The sequence below is a fragment of the Lepidochelys olivacea genome (genome assembly GCF_965140295.1).
Source record: "Lepidochelys olivacea isolate rLepOli2 genome assembly, chromosome: 2".
NCBI lineage: Eukaryota > Metazoa > Chordata > Testudines > Cheloniidae > Lepidochelys > Lepidochelys olivacea.
In genome coordinates, this window is record NC_140412.1 from 257,706,656 (window position 1) to 257,733,388 (window position 26,733).

At 42.3% G+C, this 26,733-nt stretch overlaps 1 protein-coding gene across 1 annotated transcript in view; it reads right to left on the reverse strand.

Annotated features, from left to right (window-relative positions):
• LOC311516797 (sodium channel protein type 5 subunit alpha-like) overlaps positions 1 to 24,854 on the reverse strand; it is a gene marked incomplete at its 5' end in the record, with an annotated part of 87,161 nt that extends 62,307 nt beyond the window's left edge. Inside the window, 10 exons of the mRNA XM_084621133.1 lie at positions 1,573 to 1,699; positions 3,211 to 3,612; positions 5,283 to 5,465; positions 6,469 to 6,666; positions 11,320 to 11,461; positions 13,581 to 13,644; positions 17,776 to 17,997; positions 18,927 to 19,018; positions 22,121 to 22,249; positions 24,748 to 24,854. Of these exons, the coding sequence (XP_084477259.1) occupies positions 1,573 to 1,699; positions 3,211 to 3,612; positions 5,283 to 5,465; positions 6,469 to 6,666; positions 11,320 to 11,461; positions 13,581 to 13,644; positions 17,776 to 17,997; positions 18,927 to 19,018; positions 22,121 to 22,249; positions 24,748 to 24,854 (1,666 nt within the window). The remainder of the gene's footprint in view (positions 1 to 1,572; positions 1,700 to 3,210; positions 3,613 to 5,282; positions 5,466 to 6,468; positions 6,667 to 11,319; positions 11,462 to 13,580; positions 13,645 to 17,775; positions 17,998 to 18,926; positions 19,019 to 22,120; positions 22,250 to 24,747) is intronic.
• Between the last annotated feature and the right edge of the window lie 1,879 nt (positions 24,855 to 26,733).

The window sequence follows — 26,733 nt, forward strand, 5'->3', positions numbered from 1 at the left end:
GATTAGAGAGATAAAAGCATAGGTGCAGGAACTAGAGTTTATAGTTTGGTTGAATGGCTCTTAGCACACACACTATACAAATTGTTCCAGCACCCCTGGGTGAAAGGCCATACTAGCAACCTAGAGATGCTGATGTTGAACAAAGTATGCCACGGAAGGACAGGTCATGACAGTTGCTTTGCAGGTACTGCTTCAAATTTTCACCCCTCCCAATGCTTTTCTTAATGTTATTTATTTACTATCTCTGATAACCTATCAACAAGTGATTTAAAAGACTGGTAGAACAATGGAGGGAATAGAATGCCTCATGTAGTGGGGGAGAGCCACTATATTTCAAGCTCTTGCTAATGCTACAGTATGACAACTAACAAAGAATGGGTACAAAATTGTTACAAATGTACTCAGCCCAGTCAGTTGGAAATTAATCCTAAAATCCAGGCCACCTCTCATCCCCACACCTGTTTTTTTCATATAACCTACATATCCCCTGCCAAATTTGAAATCTCTGTTCAATGAATGGAGGGCACTAGAGCTTCTCAAATAAAAGGTCTCCAGAATTTTTTAAGATGGGCAAAACAAAAGGTTTTTTTCCCTAACCATTTTTTTTCAGAAATGGCTAAACTGTTACAGCTAAAATTTTCCAAAATTGATCAGTCTGAGGTAGACACCCAGTATATAGGATTTCAGCCCAAAAGATTAATGTTTGGCAAAGTTATAAGCAGCTGGAACAGAATCTTATAATGAGATTTTTTCTCCTGCTGATAATAGCTCATCTTAATTAATTAGCCTCTTACAGTTTGTATGGCAATTTCCACCTTCTCTGTATGTGTATATATATATCTTCCTATTATATGTTCCATTCTATGCATCCGATGAAGTGGGCTGTGGCCCACGAAAGCTTATGCTCTAATAAATTTGTTAGTTTCTAAGGTGCCACAAGGCCTCCTTTTCTTTTTGCGGATACAGACTAACAAGGCTGCTACTCTGAATCTTATAATGAGATGTGTCAGGTAACCTTAATAATAGGTGACACTAGCAGACCCATCTATAATTATGTATAAAAACTAAATTAAAGGAATTTTAAGATGGCAAAGACAAGTACAGAAAAGTCTGGAAATGACAGAATTAATTTTGCTTGTACAATCTTTATTTGGCTCCCTTGGGCATATGCCTGTGATAGTCTTTCCCAATATCACAGTCTATGGCAAAGTCAAGAAATAGAACTCAGCTCTCTTGTATCCAGGTCCAATGCCTTAAACACAAAAGAATGTCCTTTCTCCTTCTGTTACTCCTAGCTCATTCCCTGTCCATCCTGTGCACTGAATGAGGTAAGAGTCCTGTAGAATAAAAAGTCTGATCATGTAATTAAAGACTGTTTTATAACACATATTCACAAGATAGCCAAATTAAGGCTGCATAGGCAACATTAATTCTGGAATTTCCTAACTATAGCATCTAAAAGGCTCTATTAGCAACTTTAAATTTTTTACTCTTGACATTTTGATGACATTCTGATCTTTCACATCAACATATGCTTAGGTTTGAATTAAAAAATGATGAGAAATGACTTACCCTCCAGGACACTGGTAATGACACTGACTGCACTTGCTGCCCTTTGTCTTTGAAGTGGCTCATTAAAATAATCCACTGACAGACGAGGGGCCAAATACATCTTGCTCCCCTCATCACATAAAGGGCTCTGCTTAAAGAAGTAAACATGGTTAGTAAAATACCACAAAACAAAGTGAAGCATCAGGCAGTTGGGCTAGCTGTGGAGGTTAATATGAATGAAGACATGCAGTGAATAAATGGGTCTCTTCTGCAGGAAATAGCCATTTAGAATGAGATGTAAAATGAAGGCCCTAATCCATTGTGGCCATTCTAGTTCCCAGAGTATTTGCATTAAGTCTTCTGCACAAATTTCAGTTTGGTTAAAGAGATTCTGCCTTGCTACAATTCCTCTTTTATTGAGCCTTCTGAATTTCCTATCCTGAATTTATCTGTAGTGTTTCTGCACATCATGAAACACCTGGCATGTTGCACACATGTGCCCAAGCAGATAGTCTATGCTATAATATTCTATTAATTTTGCTATCATGACCTCCCTCTCCTTCCCTCTCTTCATGGATTTGGGTTGGAATTATATAAAAATTTAATGGGTCTGTATGCTTTCAACCAGGGCTAGATAAATGCAATGACCACCCATAAGTCCTAACATTTTGCACATTTTTCCCACTCCCTATCTTCTCAACTCTTTTATCCTACAGAAGGATCAACAGGTTGCAGATCTCCCATTGTGCATATATGATTTTCTTTTTACAGCGCCAGCTCTCCTCAGCCTGTTTTATTGCTTCTTCCTATGTCCTGCATATTCATCTCATCCCCACTGGGAAAATTTTCACACACTCTCCAAAATTTCTGAAATCCCACATAAAACTTTTTCAAAGGATCTAAAATCTAACACACATCCATGTACAGTGCAGCTCTTTGCTTTAGTACAATGAGAGATTATTAAAAATGGTTATATTACAGGCAGACTACAATTTTCAAACCATTATAAATTCTCCAAACAAAAGTGGATTTCCATGGGGATACCAAGGATCACTTATTTTCACTAAGGAGCATTTTCATGCCAAGTTATATCTTTCTATTGCAAACCATTTCAGCACAAGAGCTGCTCAAAAAAGATCATAAAAATTATTTTTCATATTAAAATATAGCTGAACTCATTTTGCTCAAATTTTTCACCACTTGGAAGAGACCAGACCTAGAAACTTTCAGGTTCCTGAAAAGTAAGTTTGCAAAAGTTCCAAACAGGTGAAAAAAGCAGTTTAGAATGGAAATACTTCGACCACTTTTACAACACTTGTCAGTAGCATGAGAACTGTGTTAAACTCATGTGGCCACTTTTTCTGCTGGAGTAAGCAAATGCAGATCCATTTACATCAGTGAAGTTTTATCTTCTTATTCAAGTGATGAATTTGATCCACGATGCTCACACTGGTTCAGATTCTGTTCTCAACTCCACTGGAGTTACTCCAGATTTAAAATAGCATAGGAGAGAGCAGATTTTCCTCAATAGATCCTGCCCTACTGTGTTTTTGTGGATGTTCAATATGTTAAAGTACGTAAAGAAACCACAGAAAACCTTATGCTTCTGGAGGAAAACATAATATGAAGTACATGTTTTTAAAATTGCATTTTTCTTACCAAATCACCTATTCTAGGGTTTTCCATAACTGGGGGGAGCAATAACCCTTCAGGAGCAGATGGTTCTAGACTGTATGCCCTGGTGCTTCCTCCTCCCATTAATGAAACCACGCCATTGTAACCATCTGTGTTGTTGCACTTGCCATTCTGCATGTAGTTTGGAGAAGCAGGATAAGAACTATGGCTCATTTGACTTTGCACACTCAGTTGTCTTCCAGTCCGTGCAACCAACAGTGACCCACGCTGGATTTCATTTTCCCCAGCACTGCTGACCTCATCATAACCAAGATAAGCTTTGGAGCCAACGTCTTTGCCAGATATCTGGAAATTGAATATGCTTCCATGGCTGAGCCTGCGCTTCATTTGATTTGCACTGGCACCATAAGTAAGACCAAGAAGAGCCTAAAAGTCCCAAAAAAGGAAAAAGGCGGAAATGGCACATCAAGCAATACATTTCTTGGGAATGATAAAGAGTTTGAGTTCTCCCATCAACCATGGAAGATCCATAAGTCCCACTTTAGAATCATAGAATATCAGGGTTGGAAGGGAACTCAGGAGGTCATCTAGTCCAACCCCCTGCTCAAAGCAGGGCCAATACCCAATTTTTGCCCCAGATTCCTAAATGGCCCCTTCAAGGATTGAACTGACAACCCTGGGTTTAGCAGGCCATTGCTCAAACCACTGAGCTATTCCCCCCCCCCGAATTTAATATTCACGAGGCATATTTCTTAAAAAACTCTGCAGATTTCAGAAGTCACAGCACATATATGCATCATGGTATGTTTTATATAAGCGGACATGGAGAGGTTCCCTTTGTTATCAGCTAAGAATACCACAAGGATATGACTCTAACCATGCCTGTATCAATACATTGTATTGTAAAGGCTTCTACCAAGTACTTGAATCTGAAAAATTATTTATTTTGGGGAGGGAACAGCAAATTTCCAGTTTGAGCCTCCCTCAGAGAGCTCTCTCTCTCTCTTCCTCACTAAGGAGCAGCTAGGATTCCAAGTTTCTGCACCTTCATGGCCAAGTCTCCAAGGAGGTAAATATTTAGACACCTAAGAGCATAAGTGATTCCGAACAAAGACAGCCTTGCAATGGAGAAGCTGACCTGATTTGATAGTTCATGCTCCTTAAGCCCTAGTCCGTCTTAATGACACAAAATCAAACCAAGAATGGGACAAAGAAGGGAACTCAGAGGACTACAATCAAGAAGTGAGGGAGCTTCACTCAAGCCAGATAAAGCTATTTTGACACTGAAGGGTCAGGTACCCAAGACACGCCCCGTTAAACAAAACAGAACGAAGAACAAAGGAGTACCTGACCCCCCATCACTGCCACCTCCTTGGAAAGGTGAATGTGGCCCCTATCTCCCCCTCCTTCCCACAGGACAAGGAGAAAATTCAGATGGGCCTCCCCCATCTCTAACCCTCCCAGAGATACACCACCAGGATGGGGGCACCAGGAGTCCACTGCTTGCCGCCTTCATCCTCCCCCCTTTAGGGGATCTACGAAAAGCAGGTAATATTTATTCCCCCCTCCAATCCCCAACTTTCTAGGAGGGTTAGAGAGAGGGAAGGTGTTTAAAGTTACTCAAAAAGGATTTAATTTAGATTTTAAATGACAGTTATTGAAATCCTATCAGCTGAAGCAGGAATCTCTGGTAATCCTTGTAACTTCATTTCACTAAATATTGATTTTATTTTTGCAAAAGACTGTTTATGGAATTTTAACTGAATTCTAATTCCAATGCAGTTTTGTTTCACTTCCTAATATGGCAAGAAATGCTTTTTTTATTTATATTTTTAAATGTTCATGAAACTACTTCTCTTACAGAAAATTCTGCAATGAAGGGTGACACCTCACTTTCATTATACCTTCTCTTTCACACATAACTTTCTCAAAAGTTTAACTTTTGCATTATATGCTTCCTTCCCAACTCAAAAGAGATTTTTTTTTAAAGATTGAAAAAGTGGATGTTAGCTTTTATCTATAAATACAGCCTACTGTTTCTTAATGGGGTTGTATTTGTGTTTTTGAGCAATTCTTGAATTTACACAATGAATTACCGACTTTCGTTGATCGTCACTGGACTGTGATTCGTGTATTTTTTTATCTTCCCCATAATCTTCTGTCTCTAAGGACTTATTTTTCTTTCTCCTGTTGCTTCTATCTTTGACTTCTTTTGAAGGTAAAGGCGAGATTTCAAAAGAGCAAAGTGACATTGTATCATTTCCTTTATCAGCCAATGCCTAAAATTAAACAAACAAAACCATAGCTGATATTATCACTGCACAATTAGCATCTCAGTAAGGGAAAAGATTGCTGTGCTCTGTAATTCTTTCTTGTTAACAATTATCATTTCATATAGATGGTTAAATACCAACACTCCTTGCTTTTGGTGCAAGCTGATCACAGCAGAAATTAGGAAGGATTTCCCACTCCACATAGAGCACTGAACAAGAAGTTACATGCTGTGTTTATGTGCAAACAGGTACTAGTCCCTAGCAGAGACAAAATATAACAGTCTGGACCATTCATGTGGTTCAACTTCCATTTTTGTATACTCACTACATATTTGCTTACTGTAAAAATACTCAATTTTTAACCTGATTCTGCATAATCTATCCACTTCCCAATATGAGGGCTTAAACACTGAAAATCACAATTTGTGTTAAGTTTTCAGTGATATTTTTCTACAAGAATTCTGCTCTCCAGGTGCTTGATCCATTGAAGTCAACTAGAGTCTTTTCATTTACTCCAGTGGGCTTTGGATCTAACTCTAAAGCCGTCAAAGAACAAAATTTATTGTATATTTCAATACAATATTAAATATTTCAATACAAAAAAATATTGTATATTTCAATATATATTCAATCCAGCCTTCTCACAAGCATAGAACAGCACAGCAGAGGAATACAAAAAATTTTCATGTCTGTGGAAACTATAGATTGGTGGAATTTTAGACATACTTTATAATATCAATTTGCTTACAGTACCATGGACTAATGTTATGTTCTGCTGTTCACTCCTCACAGCTACAATTTACCAACCAATAAGGAAACATTCCTATTACTCTCGGCAGCAGTCTGATAATTTTAAATAAGATAGTAGTTGGCACCTCTTCTCATCAGTGACCACAGTGTCATTGTTAATACACACTCAAAGATAGGGAATGAATGATACATTTCACTATCAATATTATATACAGTTGGTGGAAACTGCCTAATTTTAACAAGGGAATAGTTCATGGACCTCTTGCTCTTTTTTTAACAGTTCCATGGCTTCCCGAAACTTCCTTTCCTTTGCCTCAGTTTCAGCAATAGTAGCTTTGTTCTGCTCTTCATATGCCATTGTTACTACAGCCAGGATCAAGTTGACCAGATAAAATGAGCCCAGAAAGATGACCAGCATAAAAAAGAGCATGTAGATCTTCCCAGAAGCTCTGAGAGTCTGTAAGCACAAAGTACACACTAAAGTAAGAAGTCTGAAATGACATTTCAAGTCTAATTAGATTAATTAATATTGAAAAGCACATTGAAGATGTAAAGCACTATATGAAAGTAGTAAACATTATTCTAATTTATTTTTTTAAAGCTTGGTCACATATCCATATTCCTGAATAAAATTCTTGGAAAGAACCTTAAAAGAACCCTGCCCTCTCCTTTGGGAGTTAAGCCATGGCGATAAGGCAAACCCACAGCTGGACCAAGGCTGGTCACTCAGCTATGACTCACCCCTCCAGAAGAGCCTGCAGTGACATACTTATCCTTGGACAGGGTCCAAGTCAGATGAGTCCAGGCACAGATATTTCACTCCAACTACCAAAGCTGTAAGTTCATCTGTCCAATAGCACCACTCAGCTAGGGACCCTCCTGCTGCCTTGCTGTGTTTCAGATTTCCTAGGCTTCCAGACTACAGTCGATCCTGTCCCTATTCCAGCCCCAGCTTTGCCCAAGCCTTGTTCCAGCCCACTCCCACCTTGTCTGTGTCCTATTCTGACCCTGCTCCAGCCCTGTTCCTGACCTCCTTCAGCCATGCACCCACCTCTTGATCCCCAGACCCTTGGACTGATTCCAGCCTTTCGCCGGCTTTCGGACTCTATGATCCTGATTTGGCTTTTCTATGGACTCTGGCCCCGGTTCTGACCCTGAGCCTTTCCCTGGACCCCAGTTTCAGCACTGCCCTCAGCCTGGTCCTGGCTGTCCATCCAACTTTGACACCTGGTATTTGTTCTTGGGCACTGCTCCAATCACGAGGCCTGACTGCCTAGAGCCCACAGTCTGACAATGGCTGTTCTGGCATCGAGGCCTGCTCCTATGAAAGTCAGTCATTGAGTCAGTTTTAATTGAGATTTGTCCAAATTTAATTTCAAGCCCAAATGGGAGAATGTTTGATGTCTAGGGTATCATTTTGGACCCGAGCACTTGATGCTGCCCAGACTAGACAGTCATCCAGATAAGGCAATATTAAATGCCTGTATGATGGAGATGGGCTGCTATCACTGACATGAATTTGGGAAAGATCCTCGGGGCAGATGAGAGACTGAAGAGAAGTACTGCATACTGGTCATGGTTGGTGCTTACCACAAATTGAAGATTCTTCCTGTGAAAAGGATGCATCACCATATGAAAGTATGTGTCTTGTAAATCAAGGGTAGCAGAGCAATCTCCAGAAAGGATAATAGAAGTGAGGGTAACCATCCTGAATCTGATTTTTTGGATGAAATAGTTAAGGTTTCTTAGATATAGAATGGAATGCAGACGCCCAGATTTCTCGAGGACCAGGAAGTACTGAGAATAGAAGCCTTTTCCTCTGTGCTGGTAATGAATTTCCTCTATCACTCCCAATTCTAGAAGGGACCACAGCTCTTGAAGTAACATGGTCTTGTGATAGGAGTCCTCAAAAATGGTTGGGGAAGGTGGGTTGGGAAAAGGGAGAGATGTAAATTGGATGACAGATTCCTCCTTCACTGTTCTGAGTACCCATTTGTCAAAGGTAATCAAGCACAGTAAAAGAGGGATAGGCATTGTCTGAAAGGAGGCAATATTATCAGTGCACTCTCTTCAAGTGAAGAATCAAAATGATTGCTTCAAGGATGCAGTCATCTGGTGAGAAGGGCCTGCCACAGTTGAAGATGGCTGGTGTCTTTGAGAAAATCTTGACCTTCTCTTAGGAGGTATATAGACTGGAGTCTGCCAAAGAGCCTTCTCTGGGTTTAGTAAACTTTGCTGATAGGAAGGGCGACCCTTCCTACAACAGGAGTCTATAAATTGTCCAGGAGAGTGAGCAGGTTCTCCTGCACAATCTCCACCTGGACCTCTACAGAGGTAGCCATGCTCCTCATGAGGTCCTGAAAAACACTGAAATCTTCTGGGTCATGTGGGGAGAGAAGTTGACTCCAGAGTCTAAGCTTCATCTGGCAAACATGAAGAAATGTGACGAGGGTAGAGGAACATCTGGTGACCCCTCCAATTATTCCCCCTCCTCCATAGAAGAAGGACTCCTGCACTATGGAAAGAGGAGACTTTCTCCTAGAAGGTGCATGAGATGGAGGTCTAGAATCTTTTGGAGCATCCAAAGGCCAAGGAGGAAAAGGCATGACCTGAGACATCTATGGTGAGGGACTCCAAGCTGAAACTCCCCTGTAGGGAATACAACCCTATTCTTTTGGCCTGGTATTTGAAGACCTGTAGGGTAATCTAAAAGATCTGGAGGAAGAAACAGAGTCCTCTCTCTCAGAGTCCAAAGAAGAAACAGAAACATCCTCAGGATAGGGAGGAGCAGTTCCAGTCAGAGTTCTAGGAGGTCTGGGTATTGGAGACAGATGAGGTTCAAAAGCAGGCAGAAAAACTTGTCAGTGCCAGTGGTGCCAGTAAATCCAGAGAGTGCATCAACAATGCCACATGCATCATCATTGTCAGTGGAGCCAGCATAGCTGCAGAATACATCAGCAGTGCTGGATGCATGGCTGGTGCTGGCGTAATCAGTGAGAGCATAAACAGAGCTGGCATGACTACAGAGGGCATCAAGGGAGTTAGCAGAGCTGAGATAGCCACAGTGTGCATTGATGGCATCTGTTGCATTGATGGGGCAAGCTGAGGATTCAGCTACACCAACGGGGTGTCAGGTAAGGAAAAGCCAAGGATGGTGCTGAAATAGACTAAACCAGTGGAGAGGAAGACGGATCCAGCATTGGGGAAGACATCGGTTTTGGAAGCCATAACAGAGCCAGAGTCAAGCGTGCTTCCTCAGACAGTACTGGGGAACGCTTAGATTTGTATGGTAAAGAAACAATATCAGAGGACTTATATGAGTTTTTGACAAAGTCAGAGTCTGGAATGCTTCAAATATGATAAAGAAGACAAAGCATGAGGTTTCTCACCCAACTTGTGCTTTGGGTGAGAAATGGCTGGAGGTGTACTGCAGGTTTAATCAGAATCCACTGTGTAACGGTCAGGGCCCAGTTCAGATGCACACTGCATTACCTCCTTTATGAGGTGAAACTTCAAACTACTGTTTGTTTTTTAGTCCTGGTGGGGAAGGAGTTACAAATGGAGCATTTGTCATTCACATGTCCCTCATCTAAACACCTAAACTGATGTGCCTATCCAAGACAGGAAAAACAGCCCTACACCTTGCACACTGATTAAATTCTGGGGAATTTTTATAAAAAATCTCCCAGGAACTTGTAAAACTACAATGACTAACTAACTGAACTATTAAACTATTAAGACACTAACTAACTATATATACTAAGACTCAGAAAGATGGTTAACTGAACCAAAGCAATGGGGAGCTCCAACTGTCACCTTGGGCAGTTAAAAGGAACTGAGAGAGAAACAGCAGTCACACCCTTTATGCCCCATCTGATAGCATGAGGGGAGTAGGGGTTCATGTGCCACCTAATGGTATTACCGGCAAAAGTCTCTGACTTGAGGGCACTGGGCGCGCACACATCTATAGTGGCATGTATATGTGCACAATCACTTGAAGGAGAACTTCTTTTTCTCTCTTTACATTTTAAATACTTTATACATTTATCCAGTTAGGTTACTGCTTTACTTAGTACAGTAACTCCTCAGTTACCATTGTAGTTATGTTCCTGAAAAATGCTACTTTAAGCTAAATGATGTTAAGTGAATCCAATTTCCCCATAAGAATTAATGTAAATAGAGGGGGTTAAGGCTCCAGGGAAATTTTTTTTCGCCAGACAAAAGACTATATATATATATATACACACGTATACACAGTATAAGTTTTAAATAAACAATTTAATACTGTACACAGCAATGATGGTTGTGAAGCTTGGTTGAGATGGTGGAGTCAGAGGGTGGTAGAGGGTGGGATATTTCCCAGGGAATGCCTTACTGCTAAATGATGAACTAGCAATCGGCTGAGCCCTCAAGGGTTAACATGTTGTTAATGTAGCCTCACACTCTACAAGGCAGCACGAATGCAGGGAGGGGAGACAGCATGGCAGAGAGAGACAGAGACATACACCATGTGTGTGAGAGAGACACACACATTGCGCCTTAAAGTACGCTGACCCCACTCTAAGTACATTTCCTCTTTAAGTAGATTAGCAAGTTGCGAGAGCAGCTGCTGCCAGCAAGCTCCCTCCGTCCTAAACCCTGTGGTGCCCCCCCTCCTCTGTGGAGATAAGATACAGAAGCGGGGGGGGGGACATCCTGACATTAGCACCCCTTTTCCCCTCCCCTGCACAGCAAGCAGGAGGCTCCCGGGAGCAGCTCCAAGGCAGATGGCAGGAGCAGCACATGGCAGTGGTGAGAGGGACAGCTTTACTGCCCAGCAATTGACAGCCTGCTGGGCTGCTGCCGCACAGGGAACTTAGGGGAGCAGGGAGCTAATAGGGGAGCTGCTGGTCCACCCTAGTTCCAAGCCCCTACCAGCTAGCTCCGACAGGCTGCTCTTCCTGCAAGCAGTGGGCAAAGCAGGCGGCTGCCAAACAACGTTATAGGGGAGCACTGTGCAACTTTAAACGAGCATGTTCCCTAATTGATCAGCAATGTAACAACGAAACAACGTTAACCGGGATGACTTTAAGTGAGGAGTTACTGTATTTGAAATAAGTAAATCTTATACCTGTTGATAGAGACGCTCCCAGTAATCCTGTGTCATCAGGCGGAACAAGGAAAGAAATGCCCAGCCAAATGTATCAAAACTTGTGTAACCATAATCAGGATTTTCCCCGACTTTGAGACATATATATTTATCTGGACAGGTGCTACAGATGATAACAGAAAAGTGATGAAAGCTTAAAATGTGCAAATTTAAAGGGAAGCAGCTTCAATTCATGTGTAAGTTCAGGTTTCAGAGTAGCAGCCGTGTTAGTCTGTATTCACAAAAAGAAAATGAGTACTTGTGGCACCTTAGAGACTAACACATTTATTTGAGCATAAGCTTTCGTGAGCTACAGCTCACTTCATCGAATGCATAAAAGTGGAAAATGCAGTGAAGATATTTTTATACACACAGACCATGAAAAAATGGGTGTTTATCACTTTAAAAGGTTTTCTCCCCCCACCCCACTCTCCTGCTGGTAATAGCTTATCTAAAGTGATCACTCTCCTTACAATGTGTATGATAATCAAGGTGGGCCATTTCCAGCACAAATCCAGGTTTTCTCTCCCCCCACCCCACTCTCCTGCTGGTAATAGCTTATCTAAAGTAATCACTCTCCTTACAATGTGTATGAAATGGCCCACCTTGATTATCATACACATTGTAAGGAGAGTGATCACTTTAGATAAGCTATTACCAGCAGGAGAGTGGGGTGGGGGGAGAAAACCTTTTGAAGTGATAAACACCCATTTTTTCATGGTCTGTGTGTATAAAGAAAAGGAGGACTTGTGGCACCTTAGAGACTAACCAATTTATTAGAGCATGAGCTTTCGTGAGCTACAGCTCACTTCCTCAGATGCATCTGAGGAAGTGAGCTGTAGCTCACGAAAGCTCATGCTCTAATAAATTGGTTAGTCTCTAAGGTGCCACAAGTCCTCCTTTTCTTTTTGCGAATACAGACTAACACGGCTGTTACTCTGAAACCTGTGTGTATAAAAACATCCTCACTGCATTTTCCACTTTTATGCATCCGATGAAGTGAGCTGTAGCTCACAAAAGCTTATGATCAAATAAATTAGTTAGTCTCTAAGGTGCCACAAGTACTCCTTTTCTTTTTGTGTAAGTTCAGAATATATTCAACTATATTGAAACTCAAATATAGGGACTCACTTCTTCTGTGAGACCTGCAAACAGTATCCCATGCTATGCAAATGTTCTCCAAAGCCCTGCGATAGTTTGGTGGGGAAGAGGGACACAGAGTGGAAGGGTAGAGACAGTAATACAAAAACAGATGCACACAAGTGCATTTTTAATTATGTATATGTATGTATGTGTGTGTGTATTCTATATAATATTTCCTATTCTAAATTAACACTTTCTCTGAGTCTTCCAGTGTATCCTGTCTTAAAACATAGTCTGACTGAAATCAAAGGGAATATGGGTGCAGGAGTAACTGTTTAGAGGATCGATCTCTACATCTATTTCTGGCACTGTGAGCTAAGATGATTTTTTGATTGTGAATTATAAGACCTTCAAGGCAGAGGCTGACTTTTCTGTGTCTTTCACAGAGCAGAGCACTTGCCAGACTGTGGCCCAGGCTTATTCAGCCACACAAAAACAAAAGGGGAATAAAGATCCTCACTCCCGAAACTCTCTTGCACAGCCTTCCTGTATCTCAACTGCAGGGACAGGGCACTGGGTAGAGAAGGAATCTGGGGCTACATGTTTGGTACTTTCCCCCTGCCATACTCAGGCCTTGAAAGCAGGCAGGGAATAGGTGAAGCCTTGGGTTCACAAGCCCACTCGCATCTGAAACTCCCTAGCCTTTTTCTCAGTCTTCTCTTCCTACACCACTGGGGAGGGGAAACGTTTGGGTTAGATTTTTTATGTCTGAAATGATGCACCCATCCTTATTAGAAACACTGAAGTTAATCCTTCTTCCTTCTCCACAGCTCATTCTCTTAAAATATAATTCACTAAATGGAAAGGTATATTAAATGCATTCCTGAGAAGAAAGTTAAAGTAATTGCAAGAACATCTGCCAGGAGGCCTGGAAATAATTTAGACCTGAGTAAGGAAACCACAGGGTTGAACTTTATCCCCTATCCTTCATTAAACTGTTTTATTATTTGTATATATTTTCATTATCCTTCTTCCAATTACTGTTGTTGTTAGGAACCTGAAATCTGCTTTTTTACATTAGTCACTGGTGGACTGAGTTAAGCCAAAAGATATGGAGCAAAGAAAGAAAAGAATCAAGAAAGATTGTAGATTGCACTTACCCAGCATCTGAGCCATTGCCACACAACAAGCTATCACTGGTGCCATTCTTCTTGAGAACATTTTCTACAATAAAAATGAAAGCAGAGTAAATCAAAAATACTTTTAAACATCAACCCACTAGATGAATATGAATTGTAATACACACACACAGATAAAATTGGCATTTGATTATTAAAAATAGTTATTCATGTGTAGAGTAGCTGGAGTTCTTTAAGATGTTGTTGTTCTTTCCACTCGATGCACCCTATGCACTAGAGATTAGAATCTTTTGGCCAGCAGTGTCCATTGTGTCCCTGCATGTACCCTGAATGTCCTTATGCTTCCATACTAAGGGCATAAAAACATGGTGCATGCCCAACTGCCACTCAGTTCCTTTGCCACTGCAGAATCCATATATAACAGGACTCTATAGTTGTGGGGAACAAGGGCAGGTCATGGAATACATATATATGGGCAACATATCTCGAAGAATTCCAGTTACTGTATAGGTAAGTAATTTTTCTGTCTTTGAATTGTTCTCTCTCTCTCTCTCTATATATATATATATTGCATTCTTGATAACTCCCAAGCAGTGATCAGATATGACGAGGTAGGTGCTCAGAGTCTATCTAAATAGAGATTGCAGCAATCTGCGAAAAGAAGTGTCCAACTTGAATGCTTCCATTACGGAAAAATGCTTGGTAATAGTCTATGCTGAACCTCGAGGAGCTGATTTAAACATACCCAAAATGGAGATGGTTTGCAAGGAAGCCTCTTTAGATAATCTCTGGGCAGAAAATGATTGGCCCTTCATTGTCTCAACAAATGATATAGACTGTCTCAGGGAAGCTCTGAAGGGTTTAGTCCTTTGCAGATAAAAGGCTAGGGACCTACAAACATTGAGGGTATGCAATCTGAATTCTCTCTGATTAGAAATGTGGTTTGGGAAAGAATATTGGTAGATGACCAATATTATTCATTTAAACAGAAGTCTGAAACTACCTTGGACAGGGACTTGGAGTTTGGTGTAAGAGATACCTTAGAAATATGAAAAACTGAATACAGACTTCCTGTCATGAATCTCTGTATTTCCCCAGTTCTCCTAGTTGATGCAATTGCTACCATAAAGGAGGTGTCATAGATAAGTTTAATAGTGAACATATTGCTAGGGGTTCAAATGGAGGGTCCATTAGACCTGCAAACACTGTGTTGAGGTCCAGGGAGAGGGAAAATCCTAGTTAGGTCTCTGAGGAATTCAGACATAGTATGGTAGGAAGAGACTGTACAGACTTCAATAGGAGAATGATATGAAGTGGTGGCTGTAAGGCGTACTTTAACAGAAATAATTGAAAGTCCAGATTTCTTTAGATATTGTAAATAGTCCAAGATAGTAGATAGCTGTATGTTAACAGGATGTAACTGGGTATTGTATGTACCTAGTTGTAAATTTTTTCCACTTAGCAGTGTAGGCTTCTCTGGTGGAATCTTTCCTACTATTTATCAGAATAGTCTTGATATCTGAAAAACAAGTCGGACTGTCTCTGGACAGTGAGATGGAGGGGGGATGGGTTCGGATGAAGGATGCTCCCAGTGTCCTGGGATATCAAGTCTGGTGTTACAGGTAAGGGGCTTGGAGTAATAAACCGATGTTGGCCTAGTGGTAGCTATCAAGATGACCCTGTCAGCATCTTGCTCGATTTTCCTGTGTACCCTGGGAATTAAAAGAAATGGTGAGTAAGCGTACATCAGTGTCAAGGATCACCGCATGAGGAATGTATCTGACGGATCGTGGGCTCTGAAACCGTCTGGAACAAAAGGTGAGATACTTGGTTTTTTCTGTCACAAACAGATGTATTGAAGGATGGTCCCATTCCTGGAAAAATGTGTGAATCACAGTCTTTGTCCACTCATGATCTGATGAGAAATGTCTTCTCAAATTATCTGCCAGAGTGTTCTGCAGATCTAGAAGGTGAACTGCTGGGAGAGGTACCTCGGGCCACAGGGACGTGGTGCTGGCCACTTCCAGGAGCGGCGTGGGGCCAGGGCAGGCAGGGAGCCTGCCTTAGTCCCACTGTATGCCACTGCCACCACGGAGCCACTCCAGGTAAGCGCCCCAACCCTCTGCACTGAGTCCCCTGCCGCACCCCTCCTGCACCCCAACCCCCTGCCCTGAGCCCCCTGCCACACCCTGCATCCCTCCTGCACCCCAACCCCTGCCCTGAACCCCCAACCCCCTGCTCTGAGTCCCCCACACACTCTGCACCCCTCCCGCACCCCAACCCCCCACTCTGAGCCCCCTGCCATACTCCGCACCCCCTCCTGCACCCTAACCCCCTGCCCTAAGCCCCCTCATACACCCTGCACCCCTCCTGTACCCCAACCCCTTGCCCTGAGTCCCTTCCTGCACACCACACTCCCTCCCACACCTGAACCCCCTGCCCCAGTCCTACATTCATGGCCCTGCATGCAATTTCCTCACCCAGATGTGGCCCTCAGGCCAAAACATTTGCCCACCCCTGTGCTAGACATTAATATCTCATTGGATTGTATGTGCTATCATCCTATGTGAAGTTATGAAGTTTGGCTATGTATGTGTTACTGAAAAATGATGTGAGGTTGAAAACACACACAAGTAGCCTTTCAGGTACAACAGTAAAAAGATGAAACAATGTTCATGGCTCATTGAGGAAAAGCACACAAGCACAAGGCTTACTCCAGGAACTGTGTACCATAGAAACCTCTCACAGATAGCATTACACAATGGGAACTGTTTGACCCAGGTCACAGCAAAAGAGCTTTCCAGCAAGTGGGAAGAAGATATAAAAGAGGGAACTGACATCATGATGGTACCTCACTCTCCCTAAAACAACACACCTGGAAACACCTGAAGAACAAAGACTGAACTGGGGGAACTGATGGTCCCAGGCTAAAGGGATTTCTAGCCTGTGAATGCAAACCTGGGAAACCCAAGTTGCAAAGCAAAGACAGCTTGTACATTAAGAATCTGCCAGCATGTTTATCACTCAGGGTGAGAATTTACTAATTCATATTCTATGTATCTAGTATGTTAAGCTCAGTTTGCAGTTTTGTTTATTTACTAGGTAATCTGCTTTGATCTGTTTGCTATCACTTATAATCACTTAAAATCTACCCTTTTGTAGTTAATAAACTTATTTTATGTTTTAATACAAATGAGTGTGTCTTTTTAAAGTGTCTGGGGAAAATCTCAGCTTGGTTATCACAAGTGTGTATGGTCCTCTTCACATTGAAATATCAGGCGGACCAGGTATTAAATCCATATACTGGCCAGATTTTGACCAGTGCAGGACAGTATTGCTCTGGGGTCCTAGGTAGGAGGCTGGTGGTTAGAGAGCCTGCATGTAACTGCAGCTGGGTGTGTCCCTACCTGTGTGAAAGTGAAAGTGCAAGCTTGGAGGACTCTGCAGCTTGACACAGCAACACAGTGTGAGAGGGAGCCCAAGCTGGTGAGTCAGAGGGCTCAGTGGTACCCCAGCTCCAAGTGGCACCCTGGGGGGAACCCATCACACATGCAAACATTTTTTCTGGTATGGTTCCTCTTGTGTATTTTGGGGTATTTCTTCTGCATAAACCTCTTTCTTCCCTTGGTGCATCTAACTAGTGCCTGTCCTCTGAGAATGCTTTGATGTGTTTTCACATACCTCTGTTCTCATCCATACTTTCAGCACTAACTGTGGTCATGACATACATATGGAATAAAGAAATATAGAATGTATTTCAAGGAAAAAAGCAAGCAATTTAGCTGAATCTTTAATAAAACTGTTCAGTCCACTTCAGAACACATAAATGTGTAGCCTACTTAAACATACAGTTTTCTGAATAATTATAACTGTTCAGCACACTGTACAGGGCAGAACTTCTGGGAATTACATCAAAGAATGAGCTAATGTGCATTTCAGTTATTATGCTATCATACTGGGAAACACAGATGAATATTATCAGAAACGTTGGGAACATTATTTCCAATACTTTTGATGGGGAGTGGGGGGAAGAGAGAGAGAGACAGAATTGTATCATGAATAGAAGAAATTATCCCAGGACATTTGCAAACTGCTCTTGCATTTTGATGACTAATGTGTTGTGGTAGCAGTTCATTGGTATTTTCAATATCATTTGCAGGGCAGGATTCTCCATATATATACTACCATTTTAAAAAGAAATAAGAGGACAGTTTACCTGAATCATTAGTAAACAAGTCAAAGGAGTCCCATGACTTATCATCTGAAGTAATAGTTCCGTTGGTGTAGTTAAAATCCCTGACACACTTATGTCTCAAATTGCCCTTAAAGAGCTGGAGGCCTATGAGGGCAAAGACACTCAAGCAGAAAACAGTCAGGATCATCACATCAGTAAGTTTCTTAACAGACTGGATCAGTGCACCTACAATGACCTTCAGTCCTAGAGAGATAAAATTCAACAGTGTATGGACTGAGAAACTGATACACATACAATATACCATTTTTTTGAGATTTAAAACAAGATACAGCAGCCATCGTTTCATATTTACTAGGCCAGTGTTACATGCATCTTTGCAATACAAGCAAAGCCCAGATGAGAGAGAAGTGATCAACATGAGAAATGTAGTTTTTTCCCCTACACACATTTATCCCTAGCACTTTTGCAGGGAAAGCAAGTTGTCTGGAGGGCAGAAGACTTCTTATGTTCTTCCCCCATGTATTGCACCCTCTTCCATGCAAGGATCAGGATAGTTTGTCTTTCATAATCTAGAAAGTGGAATAAGCATCATGCTAATAAAATTTACAGTGATGCTACCTAGGGAGGACCTGTGAACACTAGAGACATACAGAAAATAATACAGACGGACCAGAAAGAGACCAATGGACCAAATTCATCAACCTTATTCAAGTTTTAGACAGCCCTTCCTTAATCAGGCAATACCTAATTGACTTTTCTGATTAAGGAATAAGTAAAAACTGAATAGGATCTGAACCAATAATAATAAATATTAATTATAAAGCACAAGTCTGTTGATGTATTGACATTGCACAGTCAAAACAATGATAAACAAGAACAATTAGAAGGGCTTTTTGTGTAATAGTCATTATAAAGATCAAACAAAATCCTCAAAGACATAAATAAACAAAATAAATTAGATGGCAAATTGTTTCCAGTGCTTAAATGACTGGGCCAACAATCCTGAGACACCATCCATGCCCACAAATTCAGTGGTATCTGTAGCAGCTGAAAGTTATACAGATAAAAAAAGACAAAAGACCTGAAAAAAACAAACAAACCAATAATGAAGTAGTTGGAGGAGAAAATCACTTGTAGTTGGCAGAAAATATTCAAAGATCTGGGCTTCTTACCTGGGACTATTGAAATAGTTTTTAAAGCTCTCAGAACCCTGAATGTGCGAAGGACTGAAACACTGCCTAGATCACTAAACGCCCCTGCATATCTGTAAAATCAAGACGTGACACAACATGCTATTGAATTGAATGAACAAAGCAACTACTTTATATGCGTTTTCCCAACTGCTAACCCTTCTGAGTATATAATATCTTGTGCATTAGTAAACCGCATGTCAAGTTCTCATCCTAAGTGTTATAAATCTATTTCTTGGTTACTTCAATAGAAACTATTTACATGGTAGTGCTTGATTATGCATGTTGCCAACTTCCTACAATACACTTTTAAATTTAAACTAAAATAATACAGAAATTATTCAAAATTATGTATTTCAAGCTGAGGAAGAAGAAAATAATTTCTTTTTGACCAGATCCTCAAGTAAAACTTCAAAGTATGCCTCCTCCCTAACCCCACAATAAAGCTCTCAATTCCCCCTGTGCCACAGGCCTACCTCCTAAAAAAAAAAATCAGTCTATTTTCCTCACTAAAACAAAATGAATCAAATCTATCCTTTAGAACTGTATTCCATATTCCCATAATGCAAACCAATCAGTTCTCCCCCCAAATAGCCCCATTCCACAAAAGAAGCCTAACATCCTCCCATAACACAGAGTCCCCAATAGCTATCAACTACAACCTTTCCTCTTCTCTGCTTCTCAGCTCTATCTGATATTAGCCCTTCCTCCCCCCGCCCCACACACACACGCAGGCACACATACAGACACAGACAGACACACACACACACAGTTCTTTTGGCCAAGCAGGAGGTCAGGGGTGAGACTTTGAGCGAGTCACGACTTCACGGGCAGAGATATTAATGAGGTGACTCAGAATGTTTCTCCTAGTTTATTTTACATGCAATCTGGTTTTTTTGGAGCAAAGATGGAAAAGACCACAGCAAAGCTTCACATACACACACTAACAGAGGCACGTGTAACTCCACATTTCTTTCTTCCTTTAATGGTATCATTTTGATATTCTTTTCCTTAGAACAATAGTGCCACGTGAACTAGTAACAAAAAGGGACCTTTGGATAAGATGGAACTCTAAAGTCCATGGCTGTGTTTAGTCTCTAAGGTGCCACAAGTACTCCTTTTCTTTTTGTGTAAGTTCAGAATATATTCAACTATATTGAAATATATATGTGTTTCAATATATATATTGAAATATATATGTGTGTGGTAGGAAGTTCCTCATCTCCTCTTCATTGACTGGGCTGCAGTCAGTGTGCTGCCACTGGGAGCACAGTGAGTGAGAAGCTGTCCGTGCAGACAGCTCAGTGGAACACTGTAGGGAGTAGCTCCAGCCACTGTTGGTATGGAGTACACTTCGTACTATCTACTACAATGAAATATTTGGAAATGCTATGGATGATAGTATTGCCTGTTTATTGACTTACTGTGATAAAAAGAAACCAAGACAGAAGGAACTAAAAGACCCAGTATCAGGGGGTAGCCGTGTTAGTCTGTATCCACAAAAACAACAGATTTATTTGGGCACCTTAAAGACTAACAGATTTATTTGGGCATAAGCTTTCGTGGGTAAAAACCCCACTCCTTCAGGTGCATGGAGACATGCACTTCTTCCATGCATCTGAAGAAGTGGGTTTTTTACCCACGGAAGCTTATGCCCAAATAAATCTGTTAGTCTTTACAGTGCCACCGGACTCCTTGTTGTTTTTAAAAGACCCAGTATCTTTGGAACTCACAACACTCTGGAATGTTTGGAGTAATCAAATAAAACCTGGACTAACAGGTTCTACCTCTGGTTGGTACTTATATTTGAAAGGAAGCTAACATAAAAATGTATATCCCCTGTGAGTCTTGAGCTGTGGATTGCAAATATTCTTGACATGCTTGTGTAACAGTCGGAAGAATATATAATACAGTGGCTTAATGGGTTTGATTTTATTTCCCTCTTGTGGCTGCCACTGTAATAGCTTTCTAACTTCAGTAGTTCAAGCTCAAATTGTGTTTCTGGTGACAAAATCCCAGATTTGATTCACTGACTACAATGGTGTCTGTACGTACGTGGCCATAGTGCCTTCATACACATGCATTCACACACACACACACACACACTTCATGACACTACAGATATTAAATCTCACTGCCTGTCAGGTCAGATCCTTTTCCTATTTCAAATAAAGGGGTTGCTGGTTTCTATGTGATGGAATACAGCATATCTTACTGCTGTCTTTGCCCTCTGTACAGTCCCTTTTATCCTTTTTTGAGGGATTGGTATACTGTTGCTATCCTCTACACCCTACAATGAAGGGGATTCAGGAGCACTAGATAGCTTTTCCAGATACAGTTATTGTTCCTTAAAATGATTTTGTGTCGTGGGTGCAAAGTAGAACAATTTAGCCACTTCAGTGAAAAGTTAGAGGAAAAAATCAAAACAAGCAAAAATACTTTAATGGCATGATATCCCTTAATCAGATGTGAAAGTAAGCCGGTACGCCCCAGTACAGCATACCGGTAAGAGCCGGTGCACCGTACAGGGGCAGCCCGGCTTCCCCAGGGGGCAATTTAAAGGGCCTGGGGCTCCCAGCAGTGGCTGGAGACCTAGACCCTTTAAATTGCCTCTAGAGCCCCGCTGCTAGAGCCCTGGGGTAGTGGCTGCAGGGCTCCAGCGGCTATTTAAAGGGCCCAGGCCCTTTAAATAGCCGCTGGAGCCCCACTGCAGCTACTCCAGGGCTCCAGCGGCTATTTAAAGGTCCAGAGCGGTAGAAGCAGGGGAGCCGCGGACCCTTTAAATAGCCCCCAGAGCCCTGGGGTAGCAGGGGCTCCGGGGGCTATTTAAAGGGCCAGGGCTCCAGCTGCTTCTGCCGCCCCGGTCCTTTAAATAGCCGCTGGAGCCCCGCTGCTTCCCCAGGGCTCCGGCAGCTCTTTAAAGGGCCAGGGAGGTAGAAGAGGGGAGCCCTGGGCCCTTTAAATAGCCCCTGGAGCCCTGGGCTGCTGCTGCTACCCCGGTGGGGGGGGGCACTTACCTGACAGGATGGGCTGGGGCTGGCTCTGACCCCCTCAACCCCGCCTCTTCCGCCCTAGGCCCCGCCCCTTCTGGGGGCCAGAGCTGGCCCCAGAGTACCGGTAAGTCACTCGACTTACTTTCACACCTGTCCTTAATATATATATACACTCTTACTTACGCCAGAACAATGACACTGAAATCCAACCAGTTCCATGGATCTCGAAGGAAAGTGAATTCATTCAGACAGAATCCTCTTGCCAATATTTTTATCAATGATTCAAAAGTGTAAATGCCAGTGAAAGTGTACCTGGGGAGTAAAGTGTTCAAGAAATGCGAGAACATTAGCAATTAATGGAGGAGGCACATTCAGCGTACGCACTCTGTGAGCTGCCTTAGAGCCCCCAGGAGCTAGTCCAATGGCCCCGCTGACGATAATGGAAAGGCTCCATCGGTTTCGATGGGTGTTCGATCAGGATCTATCTCATAGGCAATTTGAGATATTAGCTGACAGCAGTCTGGATTCAGTTACCAACATCTGTGTCTGCAGCATATTGACTTACCTCTGACAGTTTTCTTTGCTAAAATTTTAAGGTGTCTCGGTTTGGGCAATCCAAATTTGAGGTAACCAAAATCACAGGCCACTTTTAAAATTTGTGAACGTAATTCATATAATCACTTGTCAATGTGCCAAAATAGCTGTAGGTTGGTCAGTTTGTGAATCTGGTAACAGGATCTTCATTTTAAAGGCAGCATTGTTTTAAATGGAAATTGTCAGTAAATGCTCTGCTGGCTTTTCTGAGTGCACTTGTCACTTCAGCAAGAACGAGGTCTCCTGCGGGGATTCTAAAAGCATCTGATACACAGAAAATATGTTCAGAAATTATTTAACAGTAATGTAGCCCTTTTCACTGAGAAAAAATATTCTGAAAATACTGTCTGAATTCATTCAAACAGCATTTTCAATTCTCACAGCATATAATATTCTGTCTAAATTCTGACTCCCTTACATAGAAACTTAGGGAGCCACACTATTACAAATGGAGATGCATATTAAAATCATGCCACAATTTTATTCAGATATTACAGTTAGCAAAGTGGATGAGCTGATAGACTAGGGGTGGGCAAATTATGGCATGCGGGCCAGATCTGGAACCTCAGAGCTTTGGATCCGGCCCACAGGATTGCCACCTCCGTGGTGCCATGAGCCCTGCGCTGCTCCAGGAAGCGGCCAGCACCATGTCCCTGCGGCCCCTGGGGGAGGGGGGCAGAGGGCTCTGTGATCTGCCCTTGCCTGTGGGTACCTCCCCCCTAAGCTCCCATTGGCCGTGGTTCTCCATTCCCAGCCAATGGGAGCTTTGGGGAGGTACCTACAGGCAAGGGCAGTGCACAGAGCCCTCTGCCCCCCTCCGCCAGGGGCCACAGGGATGTTTGTGCAGGCTAATTCCCAGAGTGGCATGGGTCCGGGTCCAGGGCCAGGGCAGGCAGGCAGAGCCTGCCCTGGCCCTGGTGTGCACCGCTACCACCCCAGAGCCGCTCCAGGTAAGCGGCGTCGGGCCAGAGCCTGCACCCCAAACCTCTCCTGCACCCTGCACCCCAACCCCCTGTCCTGAGCCCCCTGGCACACCCCGCACTCTTCCTGCACCCCAACCCCACCATATCTTGCACCCCTCCTGCACCCCAACCCCGTGCCCTGAGCCCCCGTGTACACTCGCACCCCTCCTGTGCCACAACCCCTTGCCCCGAGCCCCTTCCTGCACACCCCGCACTCCCTCCTGCACCCCAATCCCCTGCCCCAGCCCTACATTCATGGCCCTACATGCAATTTCCCCACCCAGATGTGGCCCTCAAGCCAAAAAGTTTGCCCACCCCTGTGATAGACTGAAAGTTGTTAATTTAGATGCTGATCCTGCAATGTGCTCCAAAAGAGCAGGAGATGCAGTGATGTTAATGGGATCTGTGCAGGTGCAGGGATCCAGCTACATAGAGTTCATTACAGGATTGCCAGCAGCAAGTGCTCAAAACTCATAAGCAAGGCCCGAAAAAGTCACACGACTGGCCTAAAAATAATGATGTTTTAGAAATAATACATTTGGGGTTCTTTTTCTTTGCCTTCTGTTGTTGAGGCCATTAGGGTTCAAATTTTCAAGTTTTCCTCTACAACTGTGAGGGCTAGAATTGTACCTTTTTTCTGAAATCTGAGATTTTCAGGTTTTAACATGACTCCAGAAGCTGGGGCTTTAAGACAAAATACTAAATATTGTGCTATTTAGTGAAAGTGATAAAATTGCGAGAATTGGCAATGCTGAAGACAAGGGCCTTACTTACTGACAGAGTTCCAAAAGCAAAAAGCATCTAACAGAATATTTTACTAGAGCAAATAGTGCACAAATCAACATTACTGAAAGAATTTTAAAAAGACAAAGGACAACTTCTTGAAATCCTTATTCAATGTTGACATTGGTGGGAGACTTGTCTGGGTAAGCATTGAGTAAAAACTGAGGAAGGACTTCAGGGCTTAGAGCAATGAAAGGTGGAGGAAAGGTAAACAATAAAAGAAATTTAGCACTTTTTTTCCTTCATGGCTCAGATTCTGCTCTCCAATGAGTTACTCTGGATTGACAATGGAGCAAGTGAAAATAGATGATGGCCCTATTTCCACAAAGCAATAATCCTGAAGGTCTAACACAAGCAAAATTCCTACTGACCCCAATATGACATTACCTTGTGAGAGGACTACAAGATTAGGCCAATTAACTAATTAGAACTAGAGAATTAGGAAAAATAAATTCCTACAGAAATACTTACTCAACATACTTGTTCCATACAGGAGATTCAGGTGACTTAGACTTCCCAGGAGTCTCTGATATAGCCATGAAGACACAATTGGTTAAAATAGTGCACATAATAAACATAGTGAACAATGTAAGTAACAGGAGTTAAGGTAAAGAACATTATTGTATAATCAGAAAATGTCACTACACAAAGTGTTTTAACAGTTGTGAATTTAATATTTGACTTCAAAATAAAATTGTTAAGCATGTCATACAATTTGATGTTATTCATTTTAATTAATGTCACCTCATAATACACTATTATTAACATTATTTAAAATACAGTTCCATCTAAGCAACTAAGATTGGGACTTCATTGCACTAGGCATCACATGTAAAACTTAGTAAGAAACAGTTCCTACCTCAAAGGGCTCAGGGTCTAAATAGGTAAGAATGACAAAGAGAGGGGAAAGGGATGTATTTTTATCCTCATTTTACAAATGAGAAACTGATGTGCAAAGAGATAAAGGCCCCAGATCCACAAAAGTATTTAGATTTCAGTGGAAGTTAGGAGTCTAAGTAGCTTTGTGGAACTGGGCTGAAGTGACTCGCCCAGGGTGACACAGATAGTTGTGACAGGTGGGAATTGAAGCCAGATGTCAATGCCCCAGGTCAGTGCCTTAGCCACAAGACCATCCTGCCTCACACACAAACCTTTTGTTCAAAAAGATATGTGTAGAAAATAGATCACTGCTTGGCACTACTCTCCTTCTACCCTTCCTCTTCCCTCATATAATTTGTTACACTCATTTGTGGAGTCTCCATCTTAAATTGTATTATAAGCTCTCTAGGGCAGGAACCATGACTTTGTATGTGTTTATGCTGCTTCTGGCTGGTGTCCTTGGGCACTAATGCAATAAAAGTAAAGGTAATAACAAGTGAATTCCTCATGAAACTCTGAGGCATGTATTACATTATGCCCTTTTTACAGATGAAGAAACAGAGTGATTAAGTCACTCATCCAAGATCACAAAGAAAAAGCCAGGAACATAATCCAGAGAGCTGATTCTGATATCACTGACACTGATTTTACACTGTAGTAATTATGGGTGTGAGCCTGAAAGCGGTGCCAGGGGTTTCCACTACCACACACACGGGATCTACAAAAGTGCTGAGCACAGCTCAATGGCATCACTGGAGCAGATCCCCACTTGCAACTGGTGCAGAAAGCGAAGCAGATATAGTCACCACATCACAGATGTGATCCATGTGCACCCAGCTCTGGAGGAGTGGGCAGAGGGCAGAAGGGGTGGGACACCACACTCCCTGTGGACATGCAATCCAGGAAGCACGGTTGTGTGCAGAAGATCTTCCCTCCTCAAATTCCCCTATGCCTACCAGCTACAAGTTTAGGAGCCATCCTTTCAGACAGGGACCTCCAGAGACTCAACAGCTGCACCAAAAGCACCATGGACCTGAACGCAGGCAGCCCTGCTGGAGAACTAGGCTTGCCAGCCCAAGCGACCACACTTCAGCATGCTGGAGAGGTGACCCTAGACAAAAATCACCCTCCCTGTACCATTGCAGAGCCATATGCAGCACCCCTCCATCGGAGCCTGTCCCCTGCTGCTAGGGTGGGCTTTGGATTACAGAACATACTTCTCCTCAGGGTGCTCATAACACCTTTGAAGGGCTCCATGTGATTGGTGGCACTCTGAGAGCTGTACAGTGGCAGGATCATGCCCTCTTTGGGGTCTAAGTATCACTGTGGTACTCCAGTGTAACTTCACAATGTAAAACTGGTGAAACATTCTAGTGAACCAAGCACATTGACTTTAATGACATTACTCCCAATTTACACAGGTATAATGAGATCAGAATTGGGCCCTCTGTTACCTGGTTTCCATGGCCATCCTTCCTCTGTACAGATCTATCTATCCCTGTACTTTCCAGTTTCATATACTAATAATAGTCATTTCTAAAATAATTCAAAATTATCTGTGCGCTATCTGGAGCACAT